The sequence below is a fragment of the Crocuta crocuta genome, unplaced genomic scaffold, assembly GCF_008692635.1.
Source record: "Crocuta crocuta isolate KB4526 unplaced genomic scaffold, BGI_CrCroc_1.0 scaffold173, whole genome shotgun sequence".
Taxonomy (NCBI): Eukaryota; Metazoa; Chordata; class Mammalia; order Carnivora; family Hyaenidae; genus Crocuta; species Crocuta crocuta.
In genome coordinates this window covers 410,156-435,630 of record NW_027529453.1, presented here as the reverse complement: position 1 = coordinate 435,630, position 25,475 = coordinate 410,156, and the positions used below count along the sequence as shown (strand labels likewise).

General features: G+C 35.9%; 1 protein-coding gene across 4 annotated transcripts in view; it reads right to left on the bottom strand.

Annotated features, from left to right (window-relative positions):
* Nucleotides 1-25,475, bottom strand: part of CDH12 (cadherin 12) — a 684,089-nt gene that overhangs the window by 249,329 nt on the left and 409,285 nt on the right. For all 4 annotated transcript variants that reach the window (XM_077760763.1, XM_077760761.1, XM_077760765.1 and 1 more), the window contains one exon: nt 20,971-21,388. In XM_077760763.1, coding sequence (XP_077616889.1) covers nt 20,971-21,201 — 231 coding nt within the window. In that variant the 5' untranslated portion in view covers nt 21,202-21,388. The remainder of the gene's footprint in view (nt 1-20,970; nt 21,389-25,475) is intronic.

Here is a 25,475-nt window from a genome sequence, read left to right as displayed (position 1 = left end):
TGGATTCAATCATTGTCAACAACTTCTTAGGTTGGTTTAGTAAATTTATGAATTAAATATCCCTGGCTGGTATTGATACACGCATATGCTGGAGTTGATATACACATACGCTGAGAATTAGTGGCCCATACATATTACTGACACAAGTCTGGGGCCCAAGATTTAGCAACTCCTACAAAATGATTCTTTTAAATTATTTCTATTGATTGAGCTTTGTGTCACTACACAACAATCATGTCACCCAGTACTTGAGTCCTTATTCTTTACCCAAGTTCAGCTGCTTCTAACTCTAAAACACATCTCTAATTTGTCCTTTTCTCTGCATGCTAGCTGCTGCTTCCCTGGTTCAAGCCCTGAAGTCTGTGCCAATCCCCTCCTGGGTTCCTTTCCTCAAGTGCAATGCAAACAATGCACTTCTCTGTTGCCATCAAAGAGGTCTATCAAGATGAAAATGTGATCATTTCCTTTCTTTGCCTGAATACCTCCAGAAAATGCACTCTGTTTTCTATAGAACACAAACCAAGCACTTTAGCATGCATAGAATGTCCCTCATGAGATGCCTCATTTGAAATACTTTCCCATCACTTCTTCCTGTCCTCAACTCTTTATTGAGGCTTCTTCAGATGCTCTGAACATCTTAGGGTTTCACCAAAGTTCCATATTGATGCACACTTTGCAGATGCCTCTGCCTCTACAGTACCTGCACTCTTCCTGTCTGTCACAGGTTGATTTAGATACTGAGTTCCTTTCGCCAAAAATTAAGGTCAGTTATTACCTGCTACATAAAGCCTCCCTGGATTTTGTCCAACCTCTGCTTCCTTACCTGCCTTCCCAACTCCCTTGTCCGCCTCACTACTGTACTGGAATTAACCACTCATCTCTGTAACCACTCACATCTGTAACCTAAGTTTGCATAACGATCTTCAACGTTTTGTATTATGCTTATATAATTTCAAGTACGTTTCAAGTGTGAACTCTTTATGGTATGTCCAATGTATGAAATACAACCTGACACACAGTTTGTTTGTACACACACAGGTTCACACATATTTGCTTAGATAAATCACAAAAATTTAGTAATCTACTGGCTGGTGGTGTTGCAATTTTCTAATAGATTGATTTAAACTTTTGATTGTGCGTCTCAGCAGTTAAATACTTCTAAACAATCTTACATGCATTTTCTATTTACTATGTCAGTTCATCTGCTATCAAAGTATCACCCTTTTAAGCTGCACACACCTGGAATTAATTTAGTATTGGATTCCTGTGACAATTTCAAACGCTTTTCTGTAGTACATTATAAGCAACTGAGAAATTACAGTCTGTTCTCAATACTTTGTTTCCCATGGAAAATTTCTGAAAAAAAAATGATTTGGAAACTAAAATTTCCACTTGAGAGTCCAACCATGATACCAACAAATATTGTGAGATCCTCACATGCCCCATGTGCACTGATCTTAAAATTAACATGTAAGATACTTGTGAGATACACTTAAAACATGGATCGCCAGTTTTTCAGAGTATGATTATCATGATATCTAAATCTGATTCTTGAGGGTTTCTTACAAAAAATGTAGAAGACCATATCCTAATCCAAGACCTACCCATGCTCTGTCGGGCAGGAATCAGAAAGTAGGCTTTTTGTATTCTTGTAACAGTGACCCCACATAATTGTGATAAACCCTAAATAACTTCTGCTGCAGGTAAAGAAGAGATAAAATAAAATCTGGCAGCTGTTGCAGAGACATGGATGACTCCTTCAAAACATGGATCCACATGAAGAGGGACCCTTCCATTGTACTACTTGAACTAACTCTGAGTGTGTTTCATAGGAGGCACTTAATAATTTAGGCTGTAGTTACTATTTTTTCTTTACTATGACAAAGTCAATTCTAGGAAAAACTCACCTAGATTCTAAGCAGTATTCTTTTTGCAAAACAAAACAAAACAAAAACTGAGTTACCATTTTTAATAATTTTTATTCTATACATAACTCTCCAATGTTGCTATACACAGTATACTATAAGGAATATACAATTGAGAAGACACATGATTCTATGGTAACTGTTTTATTCTTTTAGATAGACCCCATGATTTCAAAGAGGCAGAGGGGTTAACCCTGGCTACTCTACTCACAAGAGGAGTACCCTTGCCTACCCTACATCATTTCTCTACATGTTATTTGTCATCTCTGTAATAATAATACACAGGTGGAAAGATATAAATTATTACAGTAAAAGAGCTTCTCATTTTCTCCTCTATTACCATCCATAGCTGATGTTGGTCTGGATCATTTCACTAATTTCTCTTCCCTTGATCTCTAGGTTTGATCCCTAAGTAGAAAAGCCCTTCTTGAACATCTGTGGTGCCTAATCAGGCCAAAAGAGGATAAGAGGAAATGGTGGAAAAGAATAAGAACTGGAAAACATTTCTCAGAGATGGGGAAGGGTATGGTTTGAAAATGGATATTTTGGGAGAAAGACATAGATGATTTTCTCTAAAAAAATCAACAATGCTATCTATTAAATTATATTTTTCCTTCATTTTCCATCTCCCATAATATTGTTTAAAGCATACTTCTGCTACCTGTTCCCCACATCTACTTAAAACAATGAAGGATAGGAGTTTCATTGTTCTGTTTTACAATTCATTGGTTTCACTTCAATAAATATAACCAGCAACCTAAAATTATGTGACTATCTTCTTCTTTCAGCCAGTGTTTGTGAATATTATTTGGGGACTCCTTCATCTACGATAGCCCACCCTGCCTCCTTCTGGTCTTCCTTCTATTCACAGAGGCACATAACCCATTGTGTATAAGTGGAGAACTGAAATTTAATTTTGACATTTTTTGTGTGCACACATTGAGGCGATGTTTTTGCTAGCCTTGCCACCACTTTGTTTTCTAAGGAGATAAGAAAATAACAAATTTTACTCATTTTGTTTTGATCTGTAAATTCGTTTTTCCTTAACAACCAGTAAATTGTATTCAAAACTTGTTTTGACAAATTGCGTATATGTTTGTTGTTTTTCACATAACTTTCCGTGTCAAGCTTTGTGGAATCTCTTAATAAACATTTATTACATTTGTTAAGTTTATCTTAAAGTTTGTTGGAACATGAGAATTAGTTTGTAAACATTCTATCATATAAGTTAGCAAAAAAAAAATAACAACAAATTAACAGCATAAGTTCCAACCAGAGATGATTCAAAACAGAGCTCAAAACCTCTTAGATCATTGTATGGTGTGCCTGGGTGGCTCAGTTGGTTAAGACTCAGACTTCAGCTCAGGTCGTGATCTTGTAGGTTCCTGCATTCCAGCCTTGCATCAGGCTCTGTGCAGAGCCTGGAGAGTGCTTTGGATGTCTCCTCTCCCTCTGTCCCTCCCCTGCTTATATTCTGTTCTCTTTCTCTCTCTGTCTCAAAAATGAATAAATATTTTTTTAAATTAAAAGAAATAAATATATTATTGTATATTTTGCCATCTAATATTTACGTAGTAACACGTTTTACACTTCTATTGATTTAAAATAGATAGTGGTTTCCTTAACTCTAATACATATATTTATTTAATGATTATATTTTTCAGTTTGTTTTCTGTTTAAGAAATATGAGAATCACTCGTATTTAAAAGATATCATCCCAGAGAAATGAAAGAGAATACATGAAGTACCACTCTGAATTCCTGTTTTGTCTGGAAAATATAATTGGTGTTTTGCTCCAAAGCTCTTCATTTTCACTGAAACATACACTCCCTTGGACTTTCTTTATCCAATAATTGAGTAATTGTGATGTCCTTCTCCAGGGACTGAATTAACATATGTCTTAAATTACAGCCCATTCAGCAGTATCTCTTTCTCTCCTTGAAAGTGACATCATGGGAATGAGTAATATGTGTGATGTCGTGTGCCTTCCCAGAGCTTTTCACCAACAGTCTTGTTCTGATCGGGAGCTTTCTTCACTCTCTGTTAGCATGCTTTATGTGTCAGAAAGCATTGTAAACACGTCAAATGTCAAATGTTTAACTGGCAAGCACACCTCCCCTCTACCACAGTAACTACTACTCTGGCTTCATTGTCAGGGAGACCTACTTTCAGACCCCAGCTCCTTAATTTCATGAGTTACCTGTGACAAATGACTGAACTTCACTTCTACTTTCTTATCCTTAATATGCAGAAAACAATAGTACTCACCTCTTGGGTGTACTGAGAGAATTAATGAGGAATAATTCCCGAATAATGTCCACAAAGAAATCAGAAAATACTAAATAATGACAGTCACTATTGTTAATATTGTATCTTACCTCCTACATTTACTCTATCATCCCATAGTTCACATGAGTTCTCAAATGCATCCATTCTGACCATTCCTGAGCCTTGAACCAAAGACATGGTTTCCAATGCCTAACTCCTTATTTTGTTAACACCAAAGTTATTTTATAGCCATGAAGAATAATCTTCCACTGCTCCTGAAAATTATTGTGAGTCGTTTTTCAGAAGCTGGAGTAGCTACCAAGAGTATCAGGATAGTCAAATTGGGCTAGGACATGGACTTAAAATTCTTACTTTAAAAATTCTTATCCTCGGGGTGCCTGTGTGGCTCAGTCAGTGAAGCACCCCACTCTTGATTTCTGCTCATGTCATAATCTCATGGTTGGTGAGTTCAAGCCCTGCATCAGGCTTTGTGCTGGCACTGTTGAGCCTGCTTGAGATTCTCTCTCTCTCTTCCTCTCTCTGTATCTCCCTCACTTGTGCTCATTCTCTCAAAATAAATAAATAAGCTTAAATAAAAATTCTTGTCCTTTACTTGGTCATGCTCATCTATCATAATGTAGTTTCTTCAAAAACTATCTACCTTGGTCAAGAACACTTTTTAGTCTTCCTTTGTACTTTCCCTCAAAACTACAATATAGGTCACCTGCTAAACACCAGAAATTCTACCCTTTCAAAAAACCTTTCTAGAATTATCATCTCCATTCCATCATCTCCTGTTCCAACACTTCATCTACTCAAATTCTATAAAAGTTGGAAACAATCCATAGAGCTGGAGGAAACAGTGAACTTATAGTTAAATTATCTCCCACCATAATCTTGGTAGGTATCTGGCAGAGTTTTGATTTTTACGTACTTTAAACTGGAAAATTTTCAACTAGAAACTTTCAAATTAGTTTCTGCTTTCCCAGAAGAAAACAAGGATTTACCTTAAAACCAAACTTTTTCTTAGTTCTAGAAAGAATTAATACGATGATGTACTTTAGTTATGCATATATATGGTAGAGAACTTCTCCACTGATGTGAGGGCGAAGGTTTCAAACAGTAAATTTTGGTTTGGCAATGGTTTGCCCAAATCTTAGCTGATATAGATTATTAAAATTTAGATTGAACTTTTCTTCTAGTTATCTACTTCCTCTGCAAGTTTTTAAAAGAACAGAATAATTTCCTGGAGGCTATTAATGTAATTAAGTTTGTCCAATGTGTGAAGAGTCCCTGATTGAAGCCAAATGGTCAGAAGAATAACAGGTGCTTCTAAAAGAAAAATCAACATAATGATCAGGAAAATTCCGTGTCAAAACCAATAGCAGGCCAAGGGAGAATGGTGTTATTTTAGGCCTAGAATGCAGCTGATTCTAGACACTCTGCCAATCAACTGCGATGGGCATGCCCTGATCAAAATCGCTGTGTGCATGTGTGTGATTTAATAGAGCCATAACAATGTGGTCCTAGCCTTTGAGGCCCCGGCAGCTTTCTAAATGATGTACACACTAAGGTAGCCATATAATTTGTCATCCAACAGGGGCACTTTTGAAAGTAAAAATGGGAGCTATTAATAATTTTATTCTGACATCAGGCGTAACCTTAAACCGAACTGGATTATTGCTCCACATCACAAGGAGATGCCCGCCTTAGAGAGTCGGCAGAGACCTGCGCTGCAAGGCCCTGCAGTCCTGGGACCATTGTTGCAGCCTCCTGGTCACTCACTGCGGAAGCAGCTGCAAGAGATACAGTTCATGACAAGTGAAGCCACATGGGAAAGGATGGGGCCTCCCATTCAATCGGTACATGGAGACTTGTTTCCTTATAATCTCAAAATAGTAAGTAAGAGTATCTGATTTCATAGGTCTAGATTTCTGAAACCTAGGACTTAACAGGAGCATACTGAACCTTATATTTCTACCCCTGATAGTATTCACTCTGCCCTTCTCTCCAAGTTCCCCTTTACTCATCCTAAGATTCTCACGATCCCGGATTTTATCCGTTTATCTATATTTTTTTGTTCATCAAAATTCTCACCCAGGAAGCATAGTGTATTGAGGATATGCATAATTATTTTTTGTAAGTAATTATTTTATTAATTGAACTGGAATATTTCCCTACTGGGTTACTTAATTATTAACCTAATAGCTATTCTTGATCACTGTTTGATCCAAAAAATGTCACTTAGTAGTATGTATTCATAGCCATTAATAAAGGCATCACCTTTGAAAGACAAATAAGACTATACTTCAAAATAGATTGAATGATAAAAATTAAATAATTATTTCTTAAATATATTCAATGCCCCATATAGTAACTGAAGTTAGATACTTATGTATGTCATAACTAGTACTTCTGAACTTTGAATTTGAACAATGACATTTCAAAATATGAAATCTAGATTTCTTCCTCAAAATGTACGATTTTAAAATTTACATAAAATTGTAAAATTCACTTGTAATTATTTTTTGTAATGAATATAAAGGGGACAGACATTATACTTAATAAATGTTTAAACTAACCAGGGAAAGTAAAACAGAGCCTTTTAGATATGTTTTAAATTATTTTTCTCCATTATAAATATTAACATATATTTAATGTTTAGTGTGGGACAGCTGCCTATGACCTTGATTTTATTCATTTGTTCTGATGAGAATATTTGGTTTTAATCTGACTTTTCCAATTGTTGTTAATGCCACAACTCTGAATCAACTGTTTCATCTGTGCATTAGGATAAGAATTGCTGCACTGTGGACAATGTGAGGTTAATGAATTTCAGTAATAATTTACTCACTTATTGTGACTATGTGTCCAAAATTATATTATACTCTTGTGCTGGTCATATGGATACACTTAGATAAAGGAACAAGAACTTGGGGCATGGACATAGTTATGGTGCTGAGAAATTTGGGGGAAACTAAGGAGTTATTGGAAAAATAGGAATCTAGATCCTACTCCATAAAAAGTGAAAGATTCCTCCTATAAGATTCTCTTGTTCCATGGAGTGCAAAGTAGATTTTGCTATTATTCTAGACACTTTTTTTTGTGAAGCCGAGTCCCCACATTCCATGCATAAATATTATAATTTCTGCGCTGAGAAAAACAAACGGTGGAGTGAGGGTAGTATAGTAAACATCAATGACACTTGGTTGAGAATCTACATATATTGTCCCATATGTGGATTAGGTCACCTATACAATAACTTTATCACTTTCTTTCTATATCTTTCATATTTTATAGGTAAGAATACTAAGGTAGTAAGGTTGTTCAAAGCCATAAAAGAGCCCACTATATTTTCACTGCACCTGGTGATTCTTTCCCAGGAGACCCATTTCTGGCAACTAGCCTTTGGGGCTAAGAATGTTGAATCTTTAAGACAAGAGACAGGACTGAGGGAGATGTTCTGAGTGTCCAGTAAGGAAATGCCTGAATCCATGGAGTGTTCTTGTTGTGTCAATGTAATTACCTAAATAAGGGTCAACACATTTTTCTGTTAAGGGCCAGATAGTAAGTATTTTAGGTTTTGTGAGCTCTATGGATTTTGTCCTAACTTTTCAACCTTGGTATTATGAATGAAAGAAGCTATAGATAATATGTAAACACATGATCATGGCTGTGTTCCAATAAAAATTTACTTACAAAAATAGGCAACAGGCTGAATTTGCTCTGAATTCTATAGATTGTCAATCCCAGGAACAAAAGTTCCTATTAATGTTTCAGTTTTTCCTGATTGCACAGAATATTTCTCTAGAAGTTCCTGACCTTGAAATAAAGGACTACAGAATACAGAGAACCATTAAATAGAAAACAGTTTTTTTCTTAATGTTTATTTACTTTTGAGAGACAGGGACAGAGCATGAGTGGGGTAAGGGTAGAGAGAGAGGGAGACACAGAATCCGAAGCAGGGTCCAGGCTCTGAGCTGTCAGCACAGGGCCCTATGTGGGGCTGGAGTCCATGAGCCATGAGATCATGACCTGAGCTGAAGTGGGACGCTCAACCAACTGATTCACCCAGACGCCCTAAGAAGCACTTTCAAAGATGCTTAGATACTTATTAATATTAGAGGGGAAAAAAGGTGCAATTATGATTCTTTAACCAGATTTAGTATCAAAACTACCCCCCCCCTTTTTTTTTCCAGGGAAAATAAAGCAATGGAATCAGGAAAGGGGGTGGATTCTGAGGAGCTTGTCAATTCAAACAATGAAAACTTGGAGACACAATTTCTTCAGCCATTACTAGACCTTAACGTGTCTTTCTTGCATCCTCTCCTCATTTCCATTAATCCTACCCCCAAACTATGTAGACAGAGCCTCACTGATTCATGATCCACAAGAGCCAGATATTTATAAACATCCACTTAACTGGAAACACACAGAGTGTCTGTGCAAGCTTTCATGGAGTGATAATGAAGTTTCATTTGTTTACAGGCAGTGAAGTGGTCAAATATGTCATTTGCAACTCTGCTTCCTCTAAGGAATCAAGGGAAATGAGAAAATTCATAATAAAATGTGTTCCTTGCAGTCATTCTTGGCACTTGAAAAAATACTTAGAAAATCTTGGAAGTTTTTAATGCCATTATCTAAAAGGAAGTTTACTGTATTTTCTATTCTTTATATTATAATAAATGGACGGTTTTTGTACATATATTTACTATTATTTATATTATAATAGCCCGCATACGGAAACAATCTAAGTGTCCATTGATAGATGAATGAATAAAGAAGATGAGGTATGTAGGGAGAAAGAGAAAGAGAATATTAAGTAGACATAAAAAGAACGAGATCTTGCCATTTGCAACAACATGGATGGACAGAGAGAATATTATGTTAAGTGAATTAAGTCAGACAAAGACAAATACCATATGATGGCACTTAAGAGGGAATCTAAAAATCAAAACAAATGAATAAAACAAAAAAGCAGGATCAGACCTATAAATATAGATAACAAACTGATGGTTGCCAGAGGGAAGAAAGGATAGGGTATGGGCAAAATGGGTTAAGGGGAGTGGGAGATATTGGCTTCCAGTTATGGAATAAGTCATGGTGATAAAAGGCACAACATAGTGAAATTGTTCAATGATATTGTAACAGCATTGTATGGCAACAACGGTAGCTATACTTGTGGTGAACATAACATAATATATAGAGATGTTGAATCACTATGTTATACATCTGAAACTAGTGTACATTATGTGTCAACTACACTTAAATAAAAACAATTTTAAAAAGAAAGAGTTGCTCTAAGGTTTTCCTAAATTCTCTTTTTGAGTTTTTTAAAGACTGTTCTAATCTAGAAAGAAAGAAAGAGAGGAAGGAAGGAAGGGAGGGAGGGAGGGAGGAAGGGAGGGAGGGAGGAGGGAGAGAACAGGGGAGGGATGGAGGAAGGTAGAGGGAGAGAGGGAGGGAGGGAAAAAAAGGATTATATTTACCTTATGTTATCTTTTTCTCAGTTTTATTTTCAACTGCAGTTTTAAACCTAGGCTTTATTTATAAATGGGCAAAGAAGCTCTGACTGTTAAATGAAAACAATGTTTTTCCAAGTATTTGGAAAAAATTAAACTATTGTTAGTTCCCCTGTGCTTCTTTGGCACTAGGTGAGTGCAACTGTAGCTTTAAGGAGAACATATAGCTTTCTACTTTGTAGACAGTTATGAAACAAAGAAAAAATTGTCTGGATCACTGGCTGGCTCTGTCCATGCTGCTGGGGTTCAGGACTCTAGATCTTGGGGTTGTGAGTTCAATCCCCACGTTGGGCATAGAGATTCTTTTTTTTTTTTATTTCTCATCACAATCATGTAGTGGATAATAAAAAATATTTTAAATATTTTCTACTTGATGCTCAAAATATTTTAATCAAAGCAAAAAAAAAATACTGGCCAGCTATGTTTTTTTTTTAAAGTTGTTTTTTTTTTAATATTTTTATTTATTTCTAGGAGAGAGAGAGAGACAGCGTGAGCAGGGGAGGGTCAGAGAGAGAGGGAGATACAGACTCCGAAATAGGCTCCAGGCTCTGAGCTGGCAGTCAGCACAGAGCCTGACGCGGGGCCCGAACCCACGAACCGTGAGATCATGACCTAAGCGAAAGTCGGACGCTTAACCGACTAAGCCACCCAGGCGCCCCATGGCCAGCTATGTTTTGAATAATTTCTTATTATTTGGCTTTATTTTCAAAGTACAGTTTTCCATGAATTTTAATTAATTAATTAATGAATACTTTTCAAAACTACAACCCTGATCCTGTGGGGATGGGTTCAAAAGTTACAACAGTAGCTGATATGGTCAATATACTTGCAAATCCATTTTCCATGTACCAATTCCTTGCTTAGTTTCCGAGTCTACTCACTGGGGAATTGTATTTAGAATCTTTTCTATATCATGTAAAGTTATCATTCATCTTTCAATACTTAGTACTTTGAGAATAACCTTATGAAATACAAACTGATAATAAGTAGCTGAAAATACCATAACATCCTATAATCGTTTCAAACTATATCAGGTCATTTCAAAATTCAGTACCACTGAATATTTTGTAAAATAAAGAGAAATTGAATTTTATATAACTCTCTACTTTTTATCATAATAAATCACTCTTTGTGATGGAAAAAGCAATTCAGACATTTTAATTAAGGAGTGAGACTATCAGTATAGATATAAGGCTCTCTCCCAAACAATTATTGATGTCAGTGGGTGAAAACTACGTTATCTTCTATCATTTAGATTAAAAAATACGTAAGTATCCTGCAAAGGTTATACTTATTGAGAAGATAGTTAATTTCTGAGATCAACATCATGAAGGGCCTGAAGTAGATTTGAGTTCCACCTCTCACTTATATTTATAATTCTAAGTCCAGATTCAGAATGAAAGAGAATATGTTCTCTGAGAAGAATGCTTTTTTTTTAGGTTGCTTGAAAAAAAGAGGGAGAAATGGAATGAGCCATCATTTGACTACTGGCAAAGGAATTCAGTTAGCTTGCTGAAGAAAGCATATTAAATTGTTTCTAACTTTACTAAGTCATCACATTACATGGTGTTGCTTTCATAAGTCAACACAGCATACAGCATTGGGAGACAAATCTCCATCATCTTTCAACCCTTTAGGTCTTGCACAGAAAGTGTTAAATGTCCTTTTTTTCAAAACTGCATTTTTAAGAATTTTTATATAGCAAATAATTTTTAAAATTTGAGATAGTGTCTTCTACCAAAGCAAAGGACAGACATGTTTACTACCTGGTAAAATATAGATGATGTTTCCCCCTCAAACAAGAAGCAGGCATTATTGGACTTCCTCTCTATAAATGTAGCCTACTGAATGTGCTGGCATCCATCAGGGTCTCTTTTTGCCCATAGGGTCCATGAGGCAATGGAAACTGAGTCAATTATGAAGACGCTCAGGCTGCTTGCTGTGCTGGGAGATATAATGTCCCTTTTCTCTGACCCAGTCATCTCAAGGTTTCTTCCAACATTCATGAAACTGTGGGGAACTAACAGTTCTTGATGGGTGACATAAAGCAACAACAACAACAAAGAGCAACAGCATACTTTAGTAATGCGTGTAAGCATGCATTAAAAGTCTACTCTAGGGGCGACTAAATGCTCAGTCAGTTACACTCCCAACTCTTGATCCCAGCTCAGGTCTTGAGCTCAGGGTCCTGAGTTCAAGCCCCACATTGGGTTCCATGCTGGTCATGGATCTACTTAAAAAAAAAAAGTCTAGTCAAGAGTGTTACACTGATACATACTATATAGAAAATCTCCTTTATGCTATCTCGATGGGAAATACAGGAGTTGAAAAAATACACTTTTATCATAGCAATTTCATAGGTTATTTATATTAATGAAATGTCAGTAGAAATGAATTATGTGGTGCTTCATGAACAATGAAATATATATAAATGGTACTTTTTATGACTGGTTTCTCCTTTTACCAAGTTAAGAAAAAGGAATGATTCTCACATACATATATATTATGTTAAAGGTACCAAAATAATCCACTTATATTTCAAGTGTATGCTTGAGTGTCATAACTGTGACATATATTCACAAACTCAATATGGTTAGAAAAGGAGAACATTAAATTCAAAATCTTTAATATTCAGACCACTCTGCCGTCTCTATTTTTCTGTTATCTTTTCATATAGTTTGCATTTCCAGTTACTTCTCCAATCATTCCATTGGGTCCTAGCTCTTATCACCTGATATAATATGCAAGTTATAGTGGTTCATCAAGAACCTGCTAGGATCTCTGTTAGCCACAGAGAGCACTGTTTCTCAAAGAGTCCAAATAATATATAGAAAAAAAATTCTGAACATATGCACGCATATACGTATGTGCACACACAATGAACTGCATTGGGAAGTTTGTGAAAAATGCATGTAAGATATTTCTGATAAAATGTAATCATATGTGAAATCACACCACATTATTAGTCACATGGACAGACACTCATGTGCTTAAGCAGTTTCATATGGATCATTATTATAAAACCTGGGATTAGAATCATAGTGTCCTCATTCTTTACCCTAGCTGTTAAGTAACTGTAGTTAGGCACATCCACATTTAATACAAAGAAATGGTTAGAGGAAATATAAAGATGGAAAGATAATTAGAGGGAGGATGGGAAAACAGCAGCAGAAGGAGGTGGAGGGGAGGAGAAGAAAGAAGGAGAAAAAACAATAAAAGTGAAATTTGAATCTTAATGCTGTCCAATGCTATTTTTGAAATGCTGTTTTTAGGGACTCAGATATTGACTTAAAGATAGTTGAGGGGGTACTGGGGCTGGTTCAGTCTATTAAGCATCTACCTCTTGGTTTTGGCTCAGGTCATGGTATCGGGGTCCTAAGATTGAGCCCCGTGTCAGGCTCCATGCTCAGGGGGGCGTCAGCTTGAGGATTGTTTCTCACCCTCTGCATTCTCTCTCTTTCAAATAAATAAATAAATCTTAAAAAAAGATAGTTGAATTTCATTCAGGGTCCTGCTAATTCAATTAAACATACTAAAACTTTATCGTACAGCTATTATTAAATGACTAGTATGCAAGAAACAAGAAATAAATTGTAAAGGAGAGAGAAAAACTGATGTACAATGGGCACTGGTTATTTGACAAGAATTTTAGTATACTGTGTTATTTGTTCAGATTCCATTTAAATTTTCCTTTTAAATGTATTCCTATCTAATAAAATCCAAGATAATTATTTCATATACAGCTTCATTTTTTGAGAGAAACTATAAAACTAGGGATATGTTTAAGAACAAAGGTGTGCAATAAAATACCAGGTTTATCTAAAAAGGCATTTAAAAAGAGCTAAAATGGCTCCTTCTGCTGTTTTGCTACAGAAAGAGTCAGTAGCTAAAGATGCTTTTATTAGAATCAAGGTTAAGTAATTTGACAGCAGGATGGATTAGATATAAGATCTGAGTTAGGGGATTTGAAGACACTGCAAGGTGCTCAGGTACGTGAATTAGGCAGGAGTTCAGAGCATGCATACAGTTTTGTATGGAGATTGAGTTGATATTGTGAACATTGACTCTCAAATGAACAGGAATTACTCTGATATTGAAAGTTCAAATTTAAGGAGTAAATTGCACATGAAAACTACATTATAAACTTCTCAAAAAGCTATATGAGTCATGAACCAGATAGATGGATGATAGATGATAGATCGATAGATAGATAGATAGATAAAATGTTGAGCCATGAAACCATCTTTTAAATGTGTTAGCATAACTTTATGATATAATTTACATTTTTATTAGGTGAAGAGGGTTATGTACATGAATAATAATAAAAATAACATTGTGTTATTTTAGAAAAAATTCTGGACAAATTACTTTTTGCAATGCAATCAGAGCTATTTTACTATTTTTTAATTTTTCAAATGTTTATTTTTGAAAGAGGGAGGGAGAGAATGAACAGGGGAGAACTAGGGAGAGAGGGAGAAAGGAATCTGAAGCAGGCTCCAGGCTCTGAGCTGTCAGCACAGAGCCCGATGTGGGGCTTGAACCCACTAACTGCAAGATCATGACCTGAGCTGAAGTTGGACATTCAACTGACTGAGCCACCCAGGTGCCCCATCTGGAGGTATTTTAATAAGTTATTGTGCTATTACTTTTTTATTACTCTTTTTCTTTGCTAATCCAAAACAAAATCCTACATATAATTACCAAAAAAAAAAGAAAAAAAAAAAAAGAAAAATAAAGAAAAGAAAAAGAAAAAAAATTCGATTGCCATGACCTTGAATTACATCTCTACGTCTTCCCTAAATCTCCAGCTTGCTGGCCTACCCTGAAGATTTTTGGACTTGAATCTCCACAATCATGTGAGCCAATTCCTTAAAAAAATTCTGTTTTACTCTCTCCTTATATACACAGATAGACATATACATACACATGTATAAACATATACATAAGTATAGATACATATGTATGTGTATACATGTGTATGTATATATATATATACGTATGTATATACATATATATATACACACACATATATATACATGTATCCTGTTGGTATTGTTTATCTGGAGAACCCTACCTAATAGATTGGCTAGCAGATCAAACGAGGCATATATAGAGGGCATAGATCAATCTCTTTCAACTACACCTTTAAAATCTATTTGCTGTACCTATTCCTTTCTTCTTTCTTTAAGCTCTAAAGAAAATCATTAAACTATTTTGACAAAGGTCACCTCTGCCTCACTGACAAAACCAATAGAGGCTTTCTCGGTCATTACTTAATTTGATCTGTGCATTTCAACATTTGTTTGTCACTTTGTATTCCTAAAAAAAATTCCTTTCAGTTTATTTTCTATGACACTATGTAATATTTATGATTTTGCTTCTTATTAAATAGATCTACCAAATTCTTCTTCACTTGTTTTTCAGTTAAAAGAGTTCACATACCTTCTCTGTAATTTTTCCTACTAGAGTGTCCTGCACACTCTGGGTAGTGATTTTGACTACCCTCTGTGACCAATTACTCCTGTATATATATATCTGTATCTACCATAGGCCTCTTTTGTGAACTTTAGATTAATATCCTAAATATCCATGAGATACTTCACCTGGGTATGTTTAAGTAACTATGGCTGTATAATGTCTGACAGTGATCATTTTGTTGCTTACTCTGGTTCCAAATCTATGCTAGGTACTAGTGAAATAAAGCCAGAAATATGGATCATCTATTTTACTTCTCCTTCTCTTTCATTCTCTACATGCAATTATCCACTAATGTTTTGTCTCATCCTTTATATTCCCATGGCCAACAGATCTGGAAATATTTTATAATCTGTCCACCTGTCAAATCTTCAGCTCTAATATCCCATTCCCTTTATTACTTGCTAGACAAGCCCACTGTAACCTTCTACATGTTCTCCCTCTCCACATGCCTGTTCCCCCATCTTTAATGAGTCTTTTAAATGGCACTCTGGGTGCTCATTCTATAACTGCAAGTTTGTCCGTGTGAATTCTCAACCAAGCCATCTTCATGGATAAGGACACCTTTAAGAACAAATTATACTGTATGTAATATATAAATGGAACTATGGTTATTAATATTCTATTGAATATTTGAAAGTTGTTAAGATAGTAAATTTTAGAAGTCCATATTTACAAGAAAAAAATTTGTAATGATGCATGGTAACAGATGTTACCAAGACTTATTTTGGTGATCATCTTGCAATGCATACCAATATTGAATCATTATGTTGTACACATAAAACTACTATAATGTTATATGCCAGCAACTATGCCTCAATTTAAATAGATGGATGGTAGATAGTTAGATAGATAGATGATAGATAAAATAATATTGATCTTGGTATCTGAATTGAGCCTCTCTGATACTTTCTGTATTTACCTACCCTCAACAATTGGCTTCACATTCTCTGATTATACTGAAATATGGTTATCTAAGCCTTGCTTTGGATTTTCAAGCCTCAGTGCTTATAAAACTTTCCCTCAGATTCTGTCTTCTGAAAAAATGAGGTATCCTTCAAAACACATCTCAAGGGTTCCACAGTGGTTCAGTCGTTTAAGTGTCTGACTCTTGGTTTTGGCTCAGGTAACCATCTCAGGGTTTGTGGGTTTGAGCCTTACATGGGCTCTACACTAACAGCACGGAAACTGGGATTCTGTCTCTCTCCCTCTGTCTACACCTCCTCTGCTCACTGTCTCTCAAAATAAATAATGAACATTTAAAGAGAGAGAGAGAGAGAGAGAGAGAGAGAGATATCTCAGATACTCCATTATCTGTGAAGGCTTTCTCAAATGCATTTGTCTTCTAAACAGACTCAGAGACTTGCTTTATTCTCCACCATCCATAATAGGGTTTTCAATACAGTACTTTCAACAGAGTATTGAAATTATTGTTACCTCTTGATATCCTTATAAGATAATCAGCTGTGGTATTTTCTGGTGCAATGGAGCTAAACTACCTGACTTAAAATCCTAGTTTCAACATTTACTGCCTGTTGGGCCATGGGAAAGTTACCTGACTTTTCTGTGCCTCAGTTTTCTGATATGTAAAATGGGGCAACTAGAAATCTTCTTCAGGGGAGCTTGGGTGGCTCAGTCAGTTGAGCATCCAACTTCAGCTCAGGTCATGATCTCAGGCCTGTGGGTTTGAGCCCCACCTTGGGCTCTGTGCTGACAGCTCAGAGCCTGAAGTCTCCAGATTCTGTGTCTCCCTCTACTCTGCCCCTTCCCTGCTCATTCTCTGTCTCTCAAAAATAAACAAACTTTAAGAATTTAGAAATCTTCTTCAAAGTGCTATTTTGAAGACTGCATAAATTTATATATGCAAAAAAATTAAAACAGTGCCCAAAGTAGCACTCAGTAAAGTTTACCAATTATAATTGTAATCTAAGGGCCTTCATATTTAAATTGATCTCTATAAGGCTTAACACTTTTCAAACTGTAATGCATTTTCAATAAACAATATATTGAATAAACAGATGCCTCTAAATTTAGAGTTTATCTGTTTCAATTTTAATATTTTTACCCATTTAAACAACTTAAATTTAAGAATCACTGCTAACAAAGATCATGTGAAATGACAAGTCAATTTCCTAAATAATTCTTTGAGGATAATTGAGCAGCATTTTCTTGGTACGTAGCTTTGAGGCTATAATATAACTCAGTTATATTAAGAAATAGGCACTCATTTATACATGTAGGTGCAAGCATCATGCTCACTCTGTGAGTGTGTGTGTGCGTGTGTGTGTGTGTGTGCGCGCATTGTGTGTGTGCATGCCTTTAATAATACAGGTTTTTGTTTTGTTTTGTTTGGTCAAGACTTTGAGCAATTGATAGCATCTGAATTAAATTTTTTTGCTGATCAAATTAATTTCTATGTTACTCTGCACTATAGCATCTCACACTCATCCAAATATTGTAGTATATCCAAAATGTCTATTTGAGGAAAACCTTGGTTTTACCTCTGGACACCCTTGTGATTTCACCCTTAAATGAAAAGTATTCATTACAAGCAATGTCACACTTTCGTCTTTCTTGAAAGAATATCAACATTACCATCTGCTTCTTTTAAATATAACAACTGTTGAGCCTAGTGTCCACTAAACCATTCAGGATCCTAACTATAAATTTCCACATGAATAAACTCTTTTATATTTGAAGCTAGGGATATAGATTTTTCTTCTCAACAAGTGAAGCTTTCAATGATGAGAACTGTAAAAGTTAATGCTTTCATAATGGCCAATGTTGCAAAAAAACATAGTTAAATTTGAAGCTCAATTACAGTAGTTCAGTTGACCACTGTGCTTGGCACTTTGTGCATTTGCCTTCTTCCTTAGCCAGGAATTCTATATTATTTATAATATTTTATTTTTCTGTGAACTGTCTCAAGCCCTTTCCAAAAAGAGCCGAAGCAAAAATACGTTAATATATGTTTACACACATACACGTAATGACTTGAATCGGTCCCGATGTTATCATATTACTATTCCCACATCTAGACTCATCAAGACAGAGTTAATTAAACTGTAATTAGTTTCCATGTGGAAAGGAAACCTTAGCAACTATTGTTTCATCTGCGCTGGGAATGTACATTACAGAAGAAGCACAGCTTTTCATCACATGTTACAAATATGTGACTGAAAATACTCTTGTTTTAATTTAATAGCAGGTTAGATCTTAGACCTACTCCTTTAAAAATCTAATTATAAAGGCTAATTCATCTTTTAAATGAATTACATGAATTCTATACTCAAGTACCAAGTACAAAGGTGTGATTCCAGAGGATCAAACCAAACTTGGAAATACAATTGCTAGGTGAAATGCTGCTCTATTTAAGGCAGAGTAGAGTCAGTTTCATTAATTTTTCTTTTTTTAAAATTTTTAGTGTTTTATTTATTTCTGAGAGAGAGAGAGAGAGACACTATGAGCAGGGGAGGGTCAGAGACAGAGGGAGATTCAGAATCTAAAACAGGCTCCAGGCTCAAGCTAGCTGTCAGCACAGAGCCTGACGTGGGGCTTGAACCCACAAGCCCTGAGATCATGACCTGAGCTGAAGTTGAATGCTTAACAGACTGAGCCACCCAGGAGACCCAGTTTCATTAATTTTTCAACAAACAATCCTCTCACTTCAGATTCAGGTGACTAAAGGCTATGAATCTGTTTTGATCAAAACCAGAGAGAAGACTTTCTCATTAGATACTTGCCAGGAACCTCAATGTGAAATCTAGCTTCTGTCACAAGCCGAGTTGAGAATACAGAGACATGTGAGGCAGTTTTAAAGCTATGCTACCTGCCCCTTCGTCTTAGATTTCAAAACTTGATCTTTATATTACATTAACTCATAAGAAACAAGTGTCCTAGAGCAACATGAAGCTATCTCACCATAATGATTATTATATTTCACAATCATATAGAGGAGTCATATGAGCAAAACCAATGTACACTAACATCAGGGGCCTTCTGTGTGCTGGAATGCTTTCCTCAAGACTTTCTGAGACCCTTTATTTTTCCCAGGTCTATTTGTGGGCAACAGTGCCATCTGGATGGGGTGTCATGGGCTGAACTGCAACAACTGGGGCTTTCTTGTGAAGCCCCTCTCTTTCTACTGAATTTTGGATTCATCAGACCACCTGTGGAGCCCTATGGAGTTGTCCCAGGGCCACATGACCAGGCCCCGATTCCTAGGAGGTGGTCTGTCAAGGAGATTGCTTCTGCTAATGGCATTGTATATTTTTTTACAAAATCACTACAAATTGGACTCCCAAAATGGTACTCAAAGACAGATTTGGTGTGACTCAAATTTCATATAGAGATAGCCCACAGAAAATATTTGCCTGAGGCCCTAGACACCTCAGAGAAACCCTAGCTATGTGTTCGTTTTCAACAAAGGTTCTATTTGGAGACCTTTTCCACTTTATTATTCAATATTCTTTAAATACATTTCTAAAGGGTAAATTCCAAAAGTACGGGCAAATAATTTAAATCTAGAATGGATTTGCTTCCTTTACCCTAACATTGCATCATAAGACTTATCATATTTCTCATTAGTTTAGGCTTCTAGAAAGCCCTGAGGACTTTAATGTGCAATAGGACCTAATCTTACCATTGTTTTCTATTTCTGTCTTTGGATTTGTTTTAAACTCTTTTCAAGCATATATGTTTTTATTAAAACCATGGTTGGGGCACCTGGGTGGCTCAGGTGGTTAAGCGTCTGACTTTGGCTCAGGTCATGATCTCACAGTCTGTGAGTTCAAGCCCCATGTCAGGCTCTGTGCTGACAGGTCAGAGCCTGGAGCCTGCTTCAGATTCTGTGTCTCCCTGTCTCTCTGCCCCTCTCCTGCTCACACTCTCTCTCTCTCAAAAATAAATAAACATTAAAAAATTAAAAAAATAAAACTATGGCAAAATCCTTTAGAACATTTAAAAACAGTTAACAAAACATAAATAAAATAAAATATCTATTTCTTGGAAACGATTTTTTTGGTAGCATTGATAAGTTTTATCTACTGTAGACCTGGATTAAAAATGTTATGTAAGGAAAACAGCAAAAAAGCATCAGTGTGATGAAACAAAGAGGTGTTATCAACTATTTTGTGAAAAAAATAAATATGAACTTACAATGAGGTTGAAAACTGACACGCTGCATTGAAGATTGAGGTGTATGTATTTGGGTTCCAAAATGCATCACTTTGGTCACAAATAGCTTCATAAATAGCTTCCAAAACATATAATAAATAAACTGTGTCAAGTACTTCAAAACCACATTCCAAATATTTTGACATCCTGGTCATTCAAGGATACCAATCGCAGTTTAGAATATTTAGGCCTGGTGATTTTTTTTTTCTATGTGTCTTATTGGTAGACAATTCTAGAATGTCTGTCAGCAATAATGTGCTAAAACGACACTTTTAATGACATTTACTATTTTGACTTTATGTCTTAAGCAAAGTGTTAAAAATAAAAACAAAATTTAAAAAATAGGAACAGAATTTTTAAAATAGGACCAAAATATATATTCATTTCATTCAAATGACCAGGGAGGATTGAGGTAAAAAGAGATTAAGTGATATTCCAAAGCTTACCCGGCCCCTGGGTCAGGAAGAGAAACCAGCATTCTTGGATTTCAATTCCAGTGTTCTAGTCACTGGTTTGTTCAGCTCCTGTGCAAAACACCCATGCACAATACACAATGCATAATACCCCTTGCTATCAAGTGGTTGTCAAAAGAAACACGCCATTACCTTTCCCACATACTGAGGTTCGGAGCCCATGTATTCTTCCAGCACAAAAAATTGATTCCATACCCAGCCACGTTTAACTCGCTGGAAATGTGATCTCCGCCCTGGCAGGTGGATAACATTTTCTGTTGGTTCTGTGACTAAAGTCTGTTGTGGCTGTGGTTGAAGTGGTGTTAGGAGACCTCCATCAAACAGGACCCAGAGAAGCAGGGATAAACAGTTCCTTGTAAGCATTGGCAAAGGCTTTCCTACAGCAGGGTAATAAAAACTCCAGCACTTAAAGTGGAATTGTGGAATCCAGGTTTGAGGTGTCTGTGGCCTCCACCACTTAACTTTTCTGTCTTATTGAAGAAATGATAATGCAGGCATTAATCCTTTTGATGAAAAGGTTTCTGGTGTATTACATTCCATCTAAAGGGACCTATAAAACAGATTAACAAAGATATATTAAGTTGACAGAATTATGTGATGATAGTCATCAAAACCCCCAACGTGTATGCCAACATTTAAAGAAATAGAAGTGCACCTGGGTGGCTCAGTCAGTTGAGTGTCTGACTCTTGGTTTTGGCTTAGATCATGATCTCACAGTTTCGTGAGTTTTGAACCCCGCATTGAACGCTGTGCTAATGGCATGGAACCTCTCTCTCTACCTCTCTTTCTGCCTCTCTGTCTCTCTCTCTCTCTGACACTTCCTTGCTCACACAGTCTCTGTATCTCTCAAAAATAAATAAACTTAAAAAATAAACAGAGAGGATAGACTGGAAAAGAATTACACTGTAAATGGCCACTGCTATTCAACTTGCAAATTTGGATAAACTAAGTTGTTTGCAAACTTCAAAAAGTTTTAGGTATAATGAAGCAAAGGGTGTACCATTAACAGAAGCAATTTCTAAAATTCAATAATCATTTTAAGGATAAAACACAGATCACTATTTTTAATGTGGAGGAAGTTTCACAGTCACCCTTTGACATTTGAGGTATTATGTGCTATTATGTGCATTTGACTTTTAGCCACATTTCTTTCTTTTGCTGAGGAAATGACAGGAACCTCCTCCCCCCCACTCCCAATTGTGACAATGAAATTTTTCTCCAGACATTACTAAAATCTCCTGGAAGAAGCAAAAAAGGGTAAGATTGAGAACCACACATTTAGAGAATAAGAAAAAAAATAAATAAAAAGCAAAAGGAAATCCCTAAAGTTGGAGAATGAAAAGAATCAGACCTTCCAGGAAGGACAAGATAAATTACTAATTGTAAGTCAATGATATTACTGAATTATAAATGATTGATAAAATGTCAGAACGGTTTTATAAGCCTTTATAAGCTTTAACTTTAAAAGAATTGCCTCTCTAGCATTATTTTGTATAAGGTGTACAGGTTGGAGCAACCTTGGATCTTCTCTTCTGAGTTTAGGTTAAGGGAGCTTTGAACTCTTCCTTACAACAAGCAACTATTCTTTTTTCTTTTTCTTTTTTTCATTCACTTATCTAAAGTTTATCGAGAGTCTACAATATCTTTTATTGAACAGTAAATGAGAAAACATACACAATCTTTGTCTTTCTTAAATCAGAGACAGAAAATAAATGTAAAGAAAATAAATAAATGAAAGCAAATTTACCTAATGCTGGGGGCGAGGGGGACAAACAAACAAACAAACAAAAACAGATGGAATATCCTGATGGCAGAACTTAAGTTAGCAAAAGCCAGCTTTACATGACAATTGCACTGAGAACAAAACAGACAGGAACAATCCTACATATATCCTGGGAGCAGGCATGGGAAAAATGTGGTTGGAGCCAGCACGATTTTATGCACTTGGCATTAAGGGGTTCAGTGCCTACAGACTAAAATTGGAAGGTCTTCAAGAGCCAAAAATGTTGGAGGCTAGAAATTATATATAACGCTTCCAAAACAAGAGAACTAAAATCAAAATCAATATATGTTTAATGAAATGTCTATAAAACAGGGCAACTTGTCAGCTGCAATTCAGCTCAATCCTTATTCAGTTATCCACAACATAACAAAAGTTATAATGCACTCCTCACAAATATTCAAATTTAAACATTTAATGTGGGAACCAGGTTTGAAATAAGATATGAGATGGGAGATATCCAAAAGTTTTAATTTGAAAGCATTCTATGAGAATACTCCCCCAAAAAAGAAATAAAACAAGATATGCTAATTTTTCTTTTGTTTGAAGGGATGAGACTGTTAGATACTGGCAAAGACATTAGTGGGTATATGGTTAATTGCAGCTTTTTATTCTGGCAAAATAATGTTCATAAAAAGTCAACTTAGATGTACATTGTCCAATATGGTAACCAGTAGCCATATGTGGCTACTTAGCTGAATGTGGCAATTTGAGATTTTTGATTTATGTAGCAAATTTCAGGGAATTAATACATATAAAGAAGAATATAGAATATTTCAATTTCTATATTATTTGTTGGCATGATAATATTTTGGATATATTCTGTTAAATAAACGGTTAAAATTAACTTTGCCTATTTCTTTTCCCAATATATGTATTAGAAAGTTAAAATCATATATGAAACTCACAATTGTGGTTTGCATTATTTTTTATTGGACAGCAAGAATTTAACTCACAAACTATAGTTGTCACTTAAGTAATTCACTCGTAACATTCAAAACCAGATAACCTAGCATGAACTGTTTATGTCTATGTGACAATATGCTAAAGAGGTCAGAGAATATTTGCAATGATTTTCAAAAAGTTCAAGCAGGTACAGTGTACATAGTTTCTTCATCTGTACTCAAGTTAACATTACTAACATCAACATCCAAAGTGTTCTAATTTCTTAGCCTTTCCCTTTCTTCCATGTTTCCTTCCATACTCATGTCAATCGTAGCCCACAAGTGCACGGAACAGCTGGGGAAATAAACAGGAATAGAAAAGATGTATGGCAGGAACTCTGACTTCCCAAACCTAGTCTAGTATATATACTTGGGCTCTATTTTTGCTTTTCTGTTCCATGAAATTTTTCTCCTCCACGTTTTAGGGGAAGTACGGTATCAAAATAAAGAGTTAGAGAGCATTGATACCTAAGGTTATTTCTTTAACATTGGTTTTTCCATTTTGTTTTTATATTAGGGATTTTTGACATTGGGCACCTGGGTATATTCATCCTCATGGCAACCAGTCTGGTTCCAGCTACCCTTTCCCCTTTGGAGTCAAAGCATCCACAATCTGAGTGTCGATCCCCTTTAGAGTGATCCTTTAGAACTTCTAATCTATCTATATCATCCCCTACTGCTACACTAGCATATGTGTCTGTAACATGAGGAGATTGGCTTATAAATGATTAGTTAAGTAAAGAAGAATGTGATGATAACATGAAAAACATGGGGTTTCATACGCTAATTCCTCAGCACATTCAAGATTTATATCAGAAAAAAAGTAACAGCTAAACACAAGCACAAAATACTGTAATAAGGCTGAAGTTAACTGGAGCTATGGAGGAGAACAGTATAGACTAATAACCCCATTATCCTCACGTTCATTGTCTTTCCTCTGACTCTGTTTGGACACAGGTTTTGTTTTTCCACTTTTATGTCCCTTAAACTTCTTTCTCCTTAGAATAGAATTTAGTATTTAAAGTAATATTTACTTACTAGTAGTTCCTTTATGCTAATATTTCCCTTACGATAATGATTGCTAGGGGTGACTTCAAAAGTTTTGGGGATTTGCACAGAATCCTATTTCTTCCCATGATTCCTGCTGTTTTAATATAAATTCTACAGAATGCAAAGCTTTTTAGAAATTCACATACCATAGTGTAGTAGAAACATCTGTAATTAACAACATAAAGCCTTCTCAGTGCACACGGAAGATGTAATGTACACCATGGAGACAATAGTTAAAAGCAGTGTTATGTATTTGAAAGTCGCCAAGAGAGTACATCTTGAAGTTAGGATTTTTAATACCATATACATGAACTTAACAGGGCCTGCACGATCTACCTTTGCACAAGCCTTGGCATCTAACCCTTCTCCTTTTTTTAAAAATTTTTTTTCTAATGTTTTATTTATTTCTGAGAGACAGAGACAATGTGGGCAGGGGAGGGTCAGAGAGAGAGGGAGATATAGAATCTGAAGCAGGCTGCAGGCTCTGAGTTGTCAGCACAGAGCTCGAAGCAGGGCTCGAACCCATGCACTGTGAGATGATGACCTGAGCCGAAGTCGGACGCCCAACCAACCGAGCCACCCAGGTGCCCCATCCTTCTCCTGACTTCAAACCCTTTAGTCCTTATTAATAACAACAGTAATAATTTATATTAGAGATGCATGTGCATTTGCACCTCTGTGAAGAAGGTGCTGCTATTATGCCCATTTCACAAAGGAAATGAAGGAACACAAAACTTAAATGACATGGTCCTGGTCCACAAATGAATACATAGCAGGTGGGTTTGAATCTGGGCAATCTGACTTCAGAATTCATCTTCTCAGATGCTCTTCTGTTCTGCCCCAGTGTTAGTGAATCCATAAAT